This window comes from Argopecten irradians, chromosome 13 (assembly GCF_041381155.1).
Source record: "Argopecten irradians isolate NY chromosome 13, Ai_NY, whole genome shotgun sequence".
Taxonomy (NCBI): domain Eukaryota; kingdom Metazoa; phylum Mollusca; class Bivalvia; order Pectinida; family Pectinidae; genus Argopecten; species Argopecten irradians.
Genome location: NC_091146.1, coordinates 14,310,320 through 14,327,155, shown reverse-complemented (window position 1 = coordinate 14,327,155; position 16,836 = coordinate 14,310,320). Strand labels below are relative to the sequence as shown.

The 16,836-nt window shown below is 35.5% G+C and overlaps 2 protein-coding genes across 4 annotated transcripts in view; one reads left to right on the top strand and one right to left on the bottom strand.

Annotated features, from left to right (window-relative positions):
- LOC138305499 (gamma-glutamyl hydrolase-like) overlaps window positions 1-2,000 on the bottom strand; it is a 28,871-nt gene extending 26,871 nt beyond the window's left edge. The window contains exon 1 of the mRNA XM_069245753.1: window positions 1,870-2,000. Within this exon, the coding sequence (XP_069101854.1) occupies window positions 1,870-1,954 (85 nt within the window). The 5' untranslated portion in view covers window positions 1,955-2,000. The remainder of the gene's footprint in view (window positions 1-1,869) is intronic.
- LOC138305496 (kinesin-like protein KIF23) overlaps window positions 856-16,836 on the top strand; it is a 41,956-nt gene continuing 25,975 nt past the window's right edge. The window contains exons 1-8 of one of the 3 annotated variants that reach the window (XM_069245749.1): window positions 856-988; window positions 5,799-5,850; window positions 6,358-6,450; window positions 10,789-10,827; window positions 13,009-13,114; window positions 13,507-13,643; window positions 14,265-14,392; window positions 16,076-16,243. In XM_069245749.1, coding sequence (XP_069101850.1) covers window positions 13,078-13,114; window positions 13,507-13,643; window positions 14,265-14,392; window positions 16,076-16,243 — 470 coding nt within the window. In that variant the 5' untranslated portion in view covers window positions 856-988; window positions 5,799-5,850; window positions 6,358-6,450; window positions 10,789-10,827; window positions 13,009-13,077. Of the gene's footprint in view, window positions 989-3,171; window positions 3,330-3,824; window positions 3,952-5,798; window positions 5,851-6,357; window positions 6,451-10,788; window positions 10,828-13,008; window positions 13,115-13,506; window positions 13,644-14,264; window positions 14,393-16,075; window positions 16,244-16,836 lie in introns of those variants that run through there. The other 2 variants (XM_069245747.1, XM_069245748.1) reach the window with 2 other exon arrangements.

Below are 16,836 nucleotides of genomic sequence, written 5' to 3'. Positions count from 1 at the left end.
ATAACGGACCAATCACAGGCCTGCAGAGACTTCCTATGAAGATTTCATAGCGAGCGACGCTCGACTTCAAAGAAACACAGTTAACCCAATAACCACAGTATATCGTTATAAAGGTCCTTTATATATCAAATGATTAAATTACCTGTGTGTTCTGTAGCCTCCAGTCTTATAATGAGATTGTCCATGGGTTCATATAATGTAAGTGATAGTAACCCCTAGAGTATCGAAGATGGTAACAACAATGCTTCTACTACAGTCAATTAAGAACCCAGCTCACGATAAGAGTATTGTTATGTAAAAAAAACACCCAACCGCTGAAATTGCGACAGAAAATGTAGATTTCTGAAAAAAAAGTACTATATGACTTGAAACAATTATCAATATTTAGATTCAATTTGTTATAAAGTCAAATATAAGTTAAAATATCCGGAGAAAAAAACAACGACCAGTGGTCAGTACCTCGTAAAGTTTTACCCCACATAGGATTTGAACTCGGGACCCACATGTGAACTAGCCCAACATGTATAAAAGTCGACATGATGTCTAACTTATACATATATATATATATATATGTAAGTAACAGGGCGAGAGTAGTGTGCCGCCAGACGCCAGTCGGACTCGAACCCGCCACCCAGGACTTACAATGCACTGGTTCGCCACTGGGAAATTCCCCCTTGCGCGAAGACAGAAGGCGACCGTATGCGTATTACTATGTACAGTTCAAACTTGCTACATAGATAAATATACATACTAGAGATTAGTATTTGGTACGTGTATGTGTGTGTGAACAGTGGTCTTGATAAGAATGAGAATCGACCAATTGACCGATATTGTCCAACTATCACTTGAAGAGTTGTGTAAGAAATGTGACGGTCGTCCCGGCCCAGATATCCAGACCCGAGTACCATTTACGACAACGGTCCAGGATATGTCTTATCCGTGCCCACTTGCAGAAAACAGAGCACCCGTGAACATTTCTTATTATAAAGTATGTAGATTCTAATTATAATGTATCTTATTACTGAACCAAGTCGTGTTACATACTGACATATATGTATGGGACTGGGTAGATCATTCGGCTAGCTCTGGCCGCTACATTTTCTCTTGATAAACATATACAATACATGTATTATGTAAAATACTCGGTCATTCGTATCTTCCTTTTTAAGTCTATTTATAAATAGAGATAACTTGACTATATGGAGACCATTTTTCTCTTGCTTCTTGAGTGGTCATTATATACAGGTTTGACTGTACATCGTATGTGGAAAATAGTGTTTAATCTTAACATTGGGCGATATTTAAGTACTTTGGTGATCGCGAAAGTAAGCGAAATAGTACCTGTATATATAGAGTACACTATGGTTTGTGGTTTAGTTTTTATAGTTTAATAGTTAAGTTATGGACGCAGGCATAGTTTGTTTCAATATCCATATCAAATGTATTATGTTTGATGAACTGTTCATTATTTTCTTAAACATTTATCCAGATCTTTAATGTCGCCTTAACTAATTTGCCTGGTCGGGTAAGAAAGAAAGGGGTTAGTTTTATTCAACATTAAATGGTGTCTAGCCCGGGTAACGTCTAGAGGAATTGTCACAAATAATGTTTTCACAAAAAGAAACATGAAATGTAAACTCTTAAAATAACATTTTCGCAAAATCAATGTAAGTTATAGAATTTTCGACTGACATTTCTTAGTATCATATATTTGTATTATACTTATATATGGCGATGTTGTTGTTGATTTTATTATTGAGATAACGCTATAAAAGCATGCATAGTTAGTCTATTGTTATCAGGCATTGTTATAAACATAAAACGATTTCTATACCGGTTAGCGAATTAGCAGTATAAAATCCTACTTACCTCTGTCAGCCTTACAAGACGTAAATTGATAATTACATGTAAATATACTCCTGTCTAATCTAAAAACGTGAATGTAGAACAGCATGCAACACTATCTGTATCTGTGTATTAGTAGGTCAGTAGGTAGAACGGGTGTTTTAAATACCCCTGTACATACATTTGAATTCGCCCAGTCTTACACTGGACTATTTCATAATAGTTAATGATGTAAAACAATTTGCAAGTCACGAAGACATCAAACACAACTTTGTCGTACATGGTCGGCCTCGAGAAAGGAGGTGAAATAATATAGAATTAACCATCAACAATGTTCCAACTGTCGTTATATATCCACTCCTGCAATTTTCCGATATCGGAAATAGAATTTCCGATATCGGGAAATAGAATTCCCCATATCGGAATTAAAATTTCTGATCTGGAAAATTGTTTTGTAATTCCTGATATCAAAAATAGAATTTTCGATAACGGAATTAGAATATCCGATATCGGAAATTTCAATTCCGATATCGTAAATTTTAATTCCGATATCGGAGTTAAAGGCCCACTACCTTTCCGGAGCAAAATTTAAAGGTTTCTTAAAAACATTAATAACAAAAGAAAATATATATAGATGGCTTAAGATGAGGTTACAACACCAAACATATGCAAGATTTCCTGTCTAATGTACGATAAAAGTGGAGATTCATTTCGCTGTTTTGCCGTCTGGCGCAGTGATAGTCAACTACCGCACGGCATTTTGGACGACGGCGGGAAACATAAAACGACCCGCGTTATGAAAATTAACATTTCATTTATTCTAATTAAACAGTTCTGAAGGTGATGATAAGTGTGCTAGTAAACGTATAGTTAATAACTTCTGCGACTCTACAAAATTATTGATCTCGTTTTACATTCCTATTTTAAAAATTAAAAGCCGTTTCGGAAAGGTAGTGGCCTTTTAATAGAATAAAAAGTAATTTGGCTTGCCACAGGCCTACGCGCTGACGTTCGGAGATAGAATTAAAGGAAGGGAGAGATAGAAATTCAGATGCATCCTCGATACTCCAGGGGTTCCGATCATTTCGAGCTCTAACGTACGTTACATCCTGGACTATCTCATAGTAAAATTGGAAGCAGTAGGTAATTTGATCAAATGAAATATACCGTACCCTGACTTCAGATGAAAAAAAATACAAAAAAATGTCCGTGTGATATTCAAGCGTCCGGTTGAAAGTGTTTAATGACGTTGAATCAATGTTGTCAGATATGTATTGAAATAAAGAGTTATTGTGACGCAGAAATCGACGTCGTGAGAATGACGTCATTTCCGCAATATTCCGTTTTGACGTATGGATGTACGCATAATATCGTTGTCAACAAAGTTATATACCAATGGCATCTCCTTGTTCTCAGAGAACACAAAAGGACAAAGAGGTCAAGCGGATCATCGATCAAATTAGACGAGAATACAATATTTACAGGTAAAATATTGAGGTAACAAAAAAACTAAAAAAAAAAAGAGTTCATGTCGTGATGTCAAAGTCCACAAGTCGGTGTTTACTAAGGAGGAACTATGTTAGGTGCATGGAATCGGACATCCTCGATATTCTAGGGGTTCCGATCGCTTACGGTCTCTGATCGGAACCCTTAAAGTATCGATGAGGATGAGAATTGGAATAATCACCTTTCTTGTTGTCATATGCTTACGCTTATAAATTTATATCGTGTTCTGTTTTAGTCTAACATTTATTTATTTAGCATTTTGTTTCCTTTGAATTGAAACAATTTGTCAATATTCACAATTATTACTACTAAAGTCACGTCGAAAACACAGAAAACACTAAGTACTGAGTATAGGGCGTAAACATCTCCTAAAGTTATCTTGTATGCATTATGCCTTGTTGTTCCTAAACGAGTTACTGCCCCTGTGGCGCTGCGTCCGTCATTCCGCGTCGTTCATTGGTCAATTTGCACAGGAAAGAGGTAAATTCAAAGACAAGCCAGGTGGTGTTTACAGAGTAGGCCTAGGTCGTAAACAGAAAAGTCATCGCAGATTATGAACAAGAATTAGGCTACCAGTGAAAAATACAAAATGAAACCACAGTAAGTAATATAACTATATACAAACCTTCCGATGTCATGATGGAGAATGTGGGAAATCGCTCGTGAAATAATGTTTCCGTAATTCGCGCCGTATCGGGCTGATTTGTCCACAATGAATATCATGAACAAGTTTCACATTTACACTCGATATTTTGTTTGAATTTCGAATATTTATCCTGTGAATGTATCCATATTAGCATTGGTAATCACAAAATTATTTTGCGTGGATTCTGAATAGATTCCGATAAGAAGTCTTGCAGCAGGGGAGAGGGGAGGGAGGGGGGCACCGAGAATTGGGTCCACGAGAATTCGTTATCACATCAGACCACACTCCAACGTTGTTTAATTCTCCCGTGACCATGTTTGAATGTTTCAAATCAAATGATTCGACCAAATATATGTATACCTTTATTGATGGAAAAATTAGTTCTCGAAAACATTTCATATCATCGTTCGTTTATTTTCAATTTTATGTCGCCATACTTGAATGTTTCAAATCAAAGCAGACAAATGATTCGACCAATATTTACAGGTGTATATGCTTGTACATTACACCTTTAGTATTTGAAATACGAGTCGAAAAATTGTGTTCAGTGTTGTGGATTTGTTTTTATTGTTTATATAAATACAAAGTTAATTGTGTTGAAGTTTTGTTACATTAGAGAAAAAAATAATGATTATACTAAGCAGGTGGTGCAAGAGAGGTTATACAAAGAGCCTGTGTGCCTCAGTCATCTTGATTTAATACTAGCAGGATCTTTCATCTTACGCCTCATTATCAAAAGAGAAAGAACAATTATCCACAAACGATATATTTCAACTTGAATCAACAGTTTGTTTTCAGTTTACATTTTCTCATATCATGAAAAGGACCCCAGTTTTTCTGAAACAGGCACAAGTTGGAATGCGTCCAAATTTTATCTGATAGAAATCTGATTTATGAAATGCCTTGCGCATACCCTGATAAAATACGATTGTACACACGTGTATATTACTCCCATAACATGAGAGTCGACTTGTCAGCCGGTTTTTTTTTATCGGACGTTACTTTGCTGACTGTCGACTCTCATTTCCGAAGGGTTATTTCTTTGATGAAGCTTTCGACGTCAGATGAAGGCACAAGGAAAAGTGCAATTATATCAATATTCATAGCCCTAACAGTGATAACATTGATGTGTACTTACAGTTTAGGTATTAATTATCCCATTTATCTAGGAAAACGATAACTTGAGGCCTCATAAAATAATATTTTAGCAGATTAGATATGATGAATCCTTTCCGTAACATTTTGACCTAGCTTTAAATATGGCGGCTGGTTATTACAAAAAACGGAACGTGTATTCAATCGGGCAGAATGCAAGTAAAAGTAAGGGCAAATCAATTCGTTTTTTCTATTTACTGGTCGGATCGCTATCAACATGAAGTTTTGTCTGGGTCATGAAAGTTTACGTTAGGAGATGTAAATATTTGTTTTACATGAATTTTACGGTTGATTTTATCAAAATACTTGTTGATTTATGAAAAAGAGGTAGGTATTTGATATTGATGAATATTTAAATATAATTTAAACGTTTTATATTGTCACAATCCAAACTTTGAAAATGTTACCCTCAGCATCGGGTAAATGGCCTATCGGAAGTTAGAGGTTAGACATGACGTAATGTTCCAACAGTGTCTCGTCGTGCCTCTTAAAATTGTTGGAGTAACATGTATATAAGACTGAAAAGTTATTGTCAAATTTGTGTAGCAACATTTGTTCTAGTTTTTACATGAAAATGGCAGGGAGTGTACAGCATGTGTTGTTTTAAATTGCAGCATTATGTATCTACATATTTTTTCAATTTTAGACGCGGAAAAACACCAAAGAAGAAGACCACAACACAAACCGATCCAGTAGAGGTAAAAAGCAACTTTCTTTAAACAATATCTGCACAGGGTCTTATTTTGAAACTGACAATAATTTTGATGAGTTCTATGTTTATTTTGACTCATGTACATTAGTAAAAAACTTGTTAATGTACTTCAGAACTTGCATATTTCAAACACTCTGATAACTTTTGTTCTTTTGAGTTTGAATTAACAAAATTCTGCTGTATTTTCTTTCAAATCATGACATTGAGACTTAAAGATTACATCTGTAATGTATAAAATGTTTCACCTGTACAATATGCTGAATTTTGTACGGAACACATATATCAATGTATACATATTGAAATATCAATTTCACAAAGATTTAATTATTTTAACATGAGATTAAGTGAGACAATCATGCTATAGAAAGTTAAACACTAAATATATGTGTAAAGTTTGTTGTACATTTTAGACATTTTAATATTACAGGTATAAAATTTGTGTTTGTATAAAACTTACAGAAAGTTTAATGTAATTTGTAATGTGTTTTTACAGGTGTATTGTCGTATACGACCACTGGATAACCCTGATGATCCAACATGTATCAAGGCACTCAACAACACAGTCATTCAACTTATACCACCTCAGGTAAGGCTATTCTCTCTCTGCATATTGCATATTACAGAGTTAGCTCCCTTGCGGGTAGGTATAGATTCTTACATCATTATTTTGTGAGCGCAATTTACGTCCTTTGCTCCAAAAAGTGTGACTACCGTATTTTCCGGACAATAAGTCGCACCTGTGTACAAGCCGCAGAGGCCTTTTTTACGATTTTTTCAGGTTTTGTACACACATAAGACGCACCGTTACATAAGCCGCAACCAAAAGTTAGGCCCATGCACCCACGCAACCCTCTGTGTATACGATCGATCTCTAATGAAGCACGGTAATGCTTATCGATCGATTAGAATCACGAAAACTGTCTGTAAACTTGTTCTGTAAATGTATAACAAATAAAACTCACAATGATGTAAATATCTTTAGCAAAATTGATTTGGTCATGTTTCTGTTCGTTGTTTACTCTGCCATTACGTGAGACTTCTTGCAGGGATGGGTTCAATTACATAGTAATGTAATTAATTAAATTACACATTACATTTTAAAATGACATTACCATTACCATTACCATTACATGTATTTTGCAATGTAATTAATTAAATTACCATTACTTTACCAATGTAATTAATTAAATTACACATTACTTTTAGTTCCACGGACTGGGTACTATCTTAACAAAAATAGCTATCTTTATACAATACATATCCATGTACATTTGTATACTAATTTAAGATATGCATTCATTAATAAGGTCATTTAAATTTCCAAATATTACATTTAAAAGAACAGTCATATTAGTATGTATTTATATTTCACATTTCATCGGTCAATACAATCATGTCAAAGTTCATTTAATTTTTGAGGTTACATTGATAATTATCAGACTTTCAAAATTGGTGTGATCAGTAATATTACATAGTAAGGATAGTCTACATTGGTAGAAGTAACAGAAATAAAAAAAAAAATATTAGGTAATAATTGTGTTTACACGATTTTATAACTTTGCCATCTTGAAATTCTAAAGATGTGCTAAAATTCATTGTAATGCATTTTATCCCATATTTTTGTATAATTATACATGTATATTCTTTTACTAATTTGTGCTGGAAACTAAATATTTTATTAAGCCATATACCTAGTGTCACTTTGAATTTCACATTATACCTAGCTGCCTGCTCAGTAATAGTGAAGGTAACGATCAATTGTTCTCACGATGTTTGCCCCCAAGTTATGATTATCTATATTTACCAGGTAGCTGGTCTAGACCCTCTGTTCTTCAAATCAAACTTTATTTTATACCTGATTTAAACAATTAAGGGCATAGGTAGGAAGGACATTGTTCTCACTATTGATTAAGAGTGCTAAATAAAGTACTGTTATCAAACTATATGGTAGACATTCATAGTGATAAGGATATTAAAGCTAAAATAAAAAGACAAAAACTTTAGTGAGAACAGAAATATAGAATTAAAATCTGACAAATCTATCTATATTCATGTCCTTTAAAAACATCACATGTAATTGAAATGTAATTGAAAAGTAATTGAGCATTACATGCATTTTTGTAATGTAATTAATTAAATTACCATTACATGTAATTGAAATTTGCTTCAATTACACATTACATTCAATTACTTGAAAAACTGTAATGCATTACAATTAATTACCATTACATTTTTAATTACCCCATGCCTGACTTCTTGTGTGTAAACAAACATGGCGGCCGTACGAATTCACGCTTACTCCCTCTCATATTTCAACATGCCGGTTAAAATACTTTCCTCAATATGCATACGATTTTCTTTTATATCTATTTTGATATACTTCGCGTATTAATTATATTGATGTGTATAGGATTACTTTATTATCAAGACTATCATTAACCTAAAATTGACTTCGTTTAGAGTGTTCTCTCTCAACTTGCCATCCCATGATGCAATTCACCGAAGCCTTATTTTTGTAAACTTCCGGATATGATTTCGTGGTGTTTGCCGCTGCAGAGATCGATTAAATTATGTTTTATACGACTGTTTGGTGCTTTTTAACATCGCTATAATGTTCTATATTACATGTAATTCACACTATAAACTTGACTGCCGATTATTTCATTGAAGTCACAGCGACAGGATTCTGAGAAATACACATGTTGACCGTGTGTAACACGTGTGCAAGTTATATTTAGCAGTCATTCAGAAGATTGTTTTTTCCCTGTCTGCGGACATTTCTTTCACTCAAATAATATTTAAATAATATATTTAACTTATTGTTTGATATTTGATGGTTTTTGACGTTTTAGTTATTATTTTCTTGGTAACAATCCTGCAGCAAATCGATAGCGAAATCAGTCCGCCATTGTGTTGTGACTGTAAACAACCACGCTTCAGTCGGCCGATTTTCCATGAATTAAACAATTTTACGATTGAACATGTATCTGGTACGTTATTATTTTTATCTTATTATATTTTAATCACATATTATATCGCTTAAACACTTTTACAGTGATATTTTCGATGTATAACTTTACTAAACCGCTATTGTGTTGCGCTAGTAAACAAACACGTTTCAGTCGGCGGATTTTCCTTGAATTAAACAATTTTACGAATGAACATGCATCTGATACGTAATCATTTTCATCTTTAATATATTTTCATTGCATATTTTATCTTTTAAACACTTTTACAGTGATTTGTTCGATGTATAACTTTACAAAACTGGCGAGTAAAACTTACGATTTTCACATGTGAATCACAACGTAATAATGCCAAAACATCGTCAGATTTTGGTTTTCGTCCACAGATAAGTCGCACTGGTGTATATGCCGCACTCCCGATTTTCAGGGAAAAAAGTAGCGGCTTATACTCCGGAAAATACGGTAAATACCCTTGCAAACACAGAAGTCAGGATCGATACCTTCTCTCAAGGGCAGATAACTTATCTGGAAATGCAGAATTTTCTAATTACTAATTAGTTAAGACGTCTGATGTTTTACCATCAGTTTTACTGTTTTAAAACTGTTGGTGGTATGCTCAGGGCCTATGTAGTGGTAAGTCTTAGTGTCGTAAGTCATGTCTGTATCCAATAACAGTGTTCCCGATCACGCAGAAACGTGCGTGAATCACGTACAATCTGTTTTATTGCACGCATAAATTTGACAACCTGTATGTGCATGCACGCTTAAATATTTTCCATTATTTGGTGATAATTGTTTCTATTATCTCTGATCTTGATTGAAGAAATTGTAAGTGTGTCAAAACGTGTTTTATGATACCGGAAGTAATCCTTTCAGTAAACATTAACTGCAGCGCACCAAGCGGCAGATGTGTTAACTACTTATCTGGGTTGTCCTATGATAAAATCCGAGACCATACCCATGACCATCGGTAGTCTCGAGACTGATCGTTACATCGCTCAAAGAACATGTGTTACGGGAAGCAATATACGATGCAAATTTTAATCGCGCGATAACAACTAGAGTTGTGTATGTCCAGCATTATCATAGAGTATGAAAACGAACTTCAAATCCACATGATTCTTTGAACAAGAAAATTGTTTGTGACAGAAATCGGCTATAAGACAGCGATACATTTTCCAGCGACATGTTTTATCTAAGTCATGCCTTTTAGGATCGGCATATTCACGGACTGGTAGGGTGACAAATCTGTAGATCTATACAAAATATTTTGAAAATTGCTTTTCAAAATGAATTTATAAATTAATTGCAATGTAAGATGGACTTTATGCATATTGAGAACATGATTTTTAAATGAAAAAAATTTACATACCATGTACCGTCGTGACGTCTGTTCATATTTACTTGCAGACAAATTTAAGAAGCAGCAATATTGTTCAAAATAAATCAAACAAAGAGATATATATCTAACGTTGTTTTTAATTGTTTTTTTCCCTTTGGCGAAATCTACGTTACTTTGTCTTTATTTTCTATCAAAGAATACACATGGGGAAAATATGCAAATATAGTGTACCCCTTAAATATGGCACTGTACCCCCATTTTGCAAGCTATGGGGATACAAAAACCCCCATTTGAAAAAATGACCAGGAACACTGAATAATCAAAATTCTTGTAGGGAGGAGCCACCAATTTTCTCTGTCCATCACTGGCGGGAGCCCCCTTGATTTTGGCAATATAGATAAATAGACAGGCCACCGTAAGAAATTGCTGTAGGTTGATGATCACTGCACTTTTGCTGTAAATAGCTGCATAAAGTTGATGTCATTCCCTCCAGAGATGCGTTATAGACTTCAACAAACTTGTTGATCAATTGCTGTATTACAAAGTATTTACACAAATAAATGCATATATATATGTACTTGTCCGATGCTAATACATGTGTTAATTGTATTTTCAGAACACAGAAAGGGTAACGAGAAGTGGACAGGTGAAAGAGGTAAGTCTGACATTGTCTGATGGTGGGGGGGGGGGTGTATAAGGGTTTCTAAAGAAGTGACTGTTGTTTATCATGTTTATTAAACCCAAGCTAGAGTTATTTGATTTTCAAATATTGAAAAGACACAAGCTTTAGGGAATGTAATTTCAAAATTTGAAAATTAACCAATGAGAGTTTAGATAAATGATAACAGTCACACATTGGGAACATGTTTATCCCTTTAACTGTATATTTATACCGAGGTAAACACTTGTTTCTTATCACATTCGCTCTTCAGGGGGGATAACCGCCACATATTGCATCATAATTATCTGTCTACCATAAAAATGGTACTTTAAATAAGTAACTAACTCTTACAAATTCAATTTAAAGGAATTTTACAATTGTGAAACATGTTCATAGTTATGGGGTAAACACTGTGACCCATCCTGTTTTACATAGAAGGCACAGGATCATTATATAGGCTTGTCATATATCTAGTAAGAAAAGAAGCCATTATTTTCAATGAACAACAAAATTCATTAAGATGCTCCACTGATGACATATGCAATTTTTTATCAAAAAACATGGGAGAAAATTAGTATTTTTTCAGTTACAAACGTTAATACTTTACATGATTACCACCATTAAAAAGTTTGAGCATTTTTAGATCACCTGGCCCGAAGGGCCAGTGAGCTTATGTCATGGCGCGGCGTCAGTCGTTGTCCGTCTGTCGTCAACATTTCCTTTAAATCGCTACTAGTCATAGAGTTCTGCATGGATTGTAACCAAATTTGGCCACAAACATCCTTGGGGGAGGGGGAACAGAACTTGTATAAATTTAGCTCTGACTCCCTGGGGGCAGGAGGGGCGGGGCCCTATAGGGGAAATAGAGGTAAATCCTTTAAATCGCTACTAGTCATAGAGTTCTGCATGGATTGTAACCAAATTTGGCCACAAATATCCTTGGGGGAGGGGGAACAGAACTTGTATAAATTTAGCTCTGACTCCCTGGGGGCAGGAGGGGCGGGGCCCTATAGGGGAAATAGAGGTAAATCCTTTAAATCGCTACTAGTCATAGAGTTCTACATGGATTGTAACCAAATTTGCCCTCAAACATCCTTGGGGGAAGGGGAACAGAACTTGTATAAATTTTGGCTCTGGCCCCCCCCCCGGGTGCAGGAGGGGTGAGGCCCAATAGGGGAAATTGAGGTAAATCCTTTAAATCGCTACTAGTCATAGAGTTCTGAATGGAATGTAACCAAATTTGGCCACAAACATCCTTGGGGAAAGGGGAACAGAACTTGTATAAATTTTGGCTCTGGTCCCCCAGGGGCAGGAGGGGCGGGGCCCAATAGGGGAAATAGAGGTAAATCCTTTAAATCGCTACTAGTCATAGAGTTCTACATGGATTTTAACCAAATTTGGCCACAAACATCCTTGGGGGAAGGGGAACAGAACTTGTATAAATTTTGGCTCTGACCCCCCGGGGGCAGGAGGGGCGGGGCCCAATAGGGGAAATAGAGGTAAATCCTATAAATCACTACTTGTCCTAGAGTTCTGCATGGATTGTAATCAAATTTGGCCACAAACATCCTTGGGGGAAGGGGGACAGAACTTGTATAAATTTTGGCTCTGACCCCCTTGGGGCAGGAGGGGTGGGGCCAATAAGGGAAATAGAGGTAAATCTTTTAAATCGCTACTTGTCATAGATTTCTGCATGGATTGTAACCAAATTTGGCCACAAATATCCTTGGGGGAGGGGGAACAGAACTTGTATAAATTTAGCTCTGACTCCCTGGGGGCAGGAGGGGCGGGGCCCTATAGGGGAAATAGAGGTAAATCCTTTAAATCGCTACTAGTCATAGAGTTCTGCATGGATTGTAACCAAGTTTGGCAGCAAACATCCTTGGGGGAATGGGGACAGAACTTGTATAAATTTTGGCTCTGACCCACAGGGGGCAGGAGGGGTGGGGCCCAATAGGGGATTTAGAGGTTAATATTAAAATTCCTTCAGAAAAGAAACAATGAACCTGTATTTAGAACATTACTTGGCATTACAAACCAGGTGAGCGATACAGGCCCTCTGGGCCTCTTGTTTTAGTAATAGGGTATTGATACCCTACTCAACTTTATCCCTCAATAGAACCACCAGAAAGATACTTTAATCCTTAAATATAGAATGCATTATTACATTTCCAGTATCAGTACACATTCCAGTATACTTTTGATGAGTACGCATCACAGAAGAAGATATTTGACTATGTGGCTATGCCCCTGGTCGAAGACCTCATCAACGGCAAAAATGGTGAGTAAATGATCAAATTCTGTTGATTAATATTTGTTTTTATCACATAATCTGACTAATATCCAGTGATTTTGCCTGTGTAATATTTTTTCATATGTTATTGATGTAATATGACCTAGAGCGATTTCATTGGCTGAAAATTCATTGACTTCAAGAGAGAAACAATAAAATGAAGTCAGAAAAAATGATGCTACATCAGAAGTTTGAGGAATGCAAGGCAAAACTGCTGCCACCGTTTGCTGTTTTGATGTGAGATTCTTTGAAATGCAGATTTTTGTAGTTATACGATAAAAAGTATCTTAGATTTGTGTTTATTTCTTATGAGAGTTTTAATTTTCACTCGCCCATATCTCCGCTGTGTAGTTATCTTGGTATATTGTGTTTGTACACAGGTCTACTATTTTCATATGGCATCACATCGTCTGGGAAGACATACACCATGACGGGCACACCACAGGATCAGGGCATTCTACCTCGCTGTCTCGACGTCCTCTTTAACAGCATTGAGGGGCTACAGGCCAAGAAATATGTATGAATTATTGGAATACCTTTTCTCTGTTTGTGGTAACAATAGGAATCTTTCATTGCTCACTAATGTTATAAGATTTCTTGTTCTTTAATTACTAACTCTATTATACTAAAGTTTCTCAAGCAAGGAACAGGTCTTATGAATGAATTCTGTCAACTTAAATAATTATACCCCGTCCCACCCCTGCCGCACGTAAGTAAAGTGAGGTGTTGTCCGTCTGTCTGTAGACACAACTTTGTCCAGCAAACTCCTCCTGAACTACTTGACAGATTTTGATAAATTTTGGTACACAGAACCCTGACATGAAAGGAAGTTAAGCTAACTATATAAGGTTCTTTAATGTCCCCTATTGATGGAGTTTTTACTAAATTTGTGCAGTTAGGGTATTAGTCGTACACTCTGGTGACAGTTCTAGTTGTGGGGTATTTTGTTTGGTCAGTTTGAAAGGTCAACGGAACATGACCTCATATGAGATGTTGTCAGATCCTCTATCGAATGTAGTGAGACTAAGAATCTGATTAGAATAATGTACATTTTTAATATTTGATCATCATCTATTAAAAGATACTTTTTTTTTTTACTTTTACACAATTTAAAAATAATATTACATGTTATCAATAGGTTTTCAAGCCAGACAGAATGAACGGATATGAAGTACAGAGTGAAGTAGATGCTATGATGGAGAGACAAAAGAAAGACATTCTACCAGGAATGACGACACCTAAAACTTCGATGACGCCCAGACACAGGTATGATATCTCCGTTAATATTTGTAAAAACTTCAGAACTACCTTTCCAAAACAGCGGTTATTTTAGAAATTTTATATGTAAAACAAGGTCGATAATTTGGTTGAGTCCCATAAGTTATGAGCTTACCGATAAAACTACACTTATCATCACTTCATGAACAGTTTTAAACAGTTGAGTCAAATATTATTTTCCATAACGCTGGTTGTCTGATGTTTCACACTGTCCTCTAGATATTACGAAGTGATTGACTACACCATGTGACAGAAGAGCAAAATGAACCTTCTCTGCATTTGTTTGGTGTTCTGACGTCATCTTAAGTCACATATAGATACTCTGTCACTGGAATTGTTTTTGATTTTTAATTTTTGATTCCGAAGCACATTTGATCTTTAACCTGTTACAAGATGCATTGCAGTGATAAAAGTAATATCTATTTTTGATTGGTCCTTTTTATCTTGCTAACAACACTGGGTCCCACTGTGTGAAAGGAACACCTAAAAAAACTACAATGGATTCTTTCAAAATTATACTTGACAGTAACTTGTTAGAACCAATGGAGGTATTTGACAATTTCAATTATAATTCAAAGTTTATTCTGGATCAGTAAAAAAAAATTGGGTGTGTGTGTGTGATTTAGTTATTAATTGAGTGCCAACTGTATCTAGTGGTCGAACACTTTCATATTAAATTGTATATTTTGTAATGTTCTACATAGACATTCACAAAATTGTGTATTTAAAAAAGACAGAAAAAAGTACTTATTTGTCTGGGCTCACACTAACTTTCCTGTTTGCTTAGCAAAAGTTGCGAAAGTGATTTTTTTCTCTTTAGCAAATAAAAATTCCATTTAGCGAATTGTGCATTCACAGCATTTCATAATAAAAAAAAAACATTAAATTACTAAGAAGCTTCTAATTGAAAAGTACACACAAACCTTACTCAGTCGTGCATATTGTTACTTTACATCCCTTCAACATTAAAATATATATTGTACAGAAACTGATTAATTTATCAACTGTTTTAGACTTGCTATAAAAGTAATCCGATTGAAAAAAAAGATGTTTGAAGCTTGTATCTGCGTGATTGGATATCGTGTTTGTGAAGAAAAACTAGCATTTTTGGCGAATTAGGATGAATTTATTTTAGCAATTAGCCAGATCGATTCGGTAATAACGAAAATGTGAATGGGTAGCGTGAGCCCATTTTGTGAAAAGAAAACAATTTACAGTATATTAGGTTTATTTTTACATTACTGTAGACATGACATTTGACACAGATTATTTAATTTTACACATGATATGAAATTTGAGGTTTGTGCCAATAGATTAGAATTAGGGTTTTCATTTCATATCAATTGCAGAAAAAACTAACATTTTTTGTCTCATCTTCAACAGTAGTCAAGAAAGAGACTTAGGTGTTGCTTGTCCATCAATGGCATCAACTTTGGCATTTAATTACACTTCCGGCAAAGTCATTCAAATCTAATTGAACAGAGCTTTGCAACAATCAGAAATTAGAATATATGGACAAAGATATAGAAAAGTATCTATTTCTGTTCAGGTATTTCAGGGTTAGAAACAGATTTTTAATGGATTTTGAGAGTTTTAAAATCATTTGATGGTTCTGATCAGATATCCATCTAACAAAGAGTTATGTTGATCATACATATTAATTTTGTATAGAGACGGGTTTGATATGGAGGACCACGGCCGTATTGAGGATGGAGATCGAGTAGGAAGTGTGGATGAGGATAATAACTACACAGTGTTTGTGTCCTACACAGAGATCTACAACAACTATGTGTACGATCTCCTCGAGGAACTCCCTTGGGATCCAATCGTGGGCTACAAGTAAGTGAGATCAATTCCCCTGGAATCCAATCGTGGGTTACAAGTAAGTGAGATCAATTCCCCTGGAAGGTCTACAAGTAAGTGAGATCAGTTCCCCTGGAAGGTCTACAAGTAAGTGAGATCAGTTCCCCTGGAAGGTCTACAAGTAAGTGAGATAAATTCCCCTGGGATCCAATTGTGAGTTACAAGTAAGCGAGATCAATTCCCCTGGATCCAATTATGATTTACAAGTTAGTAAGATCAATTCCCCTGGATCCACTTATGAGTTACAAGTAAGTAAGATCAATTCCCTTGGGATCTAATCATGGGCTACAAGTAAGTGAGATCAATTCCCTTGGGATCTAATCATGGGCTACAAGTGAGAGATCAATTCCCTTGGGATCTAATCATGGGCTACAAGTAAGAGAGATCAATTCCCTTGGGATCTAATCATGGGCTACAAGTAAGTGAGATCAATTCCCCTGGGATCTAATCATGGGCTACAAGTAAGTGAGATCAATTCCCCTGGGATCTAATCATGGGCTACAAGTAAGTGAGATCAATTCCCCTGGGATCCAATCATGGGCTACAAGTAAGTGAGATCAATTCCCCTG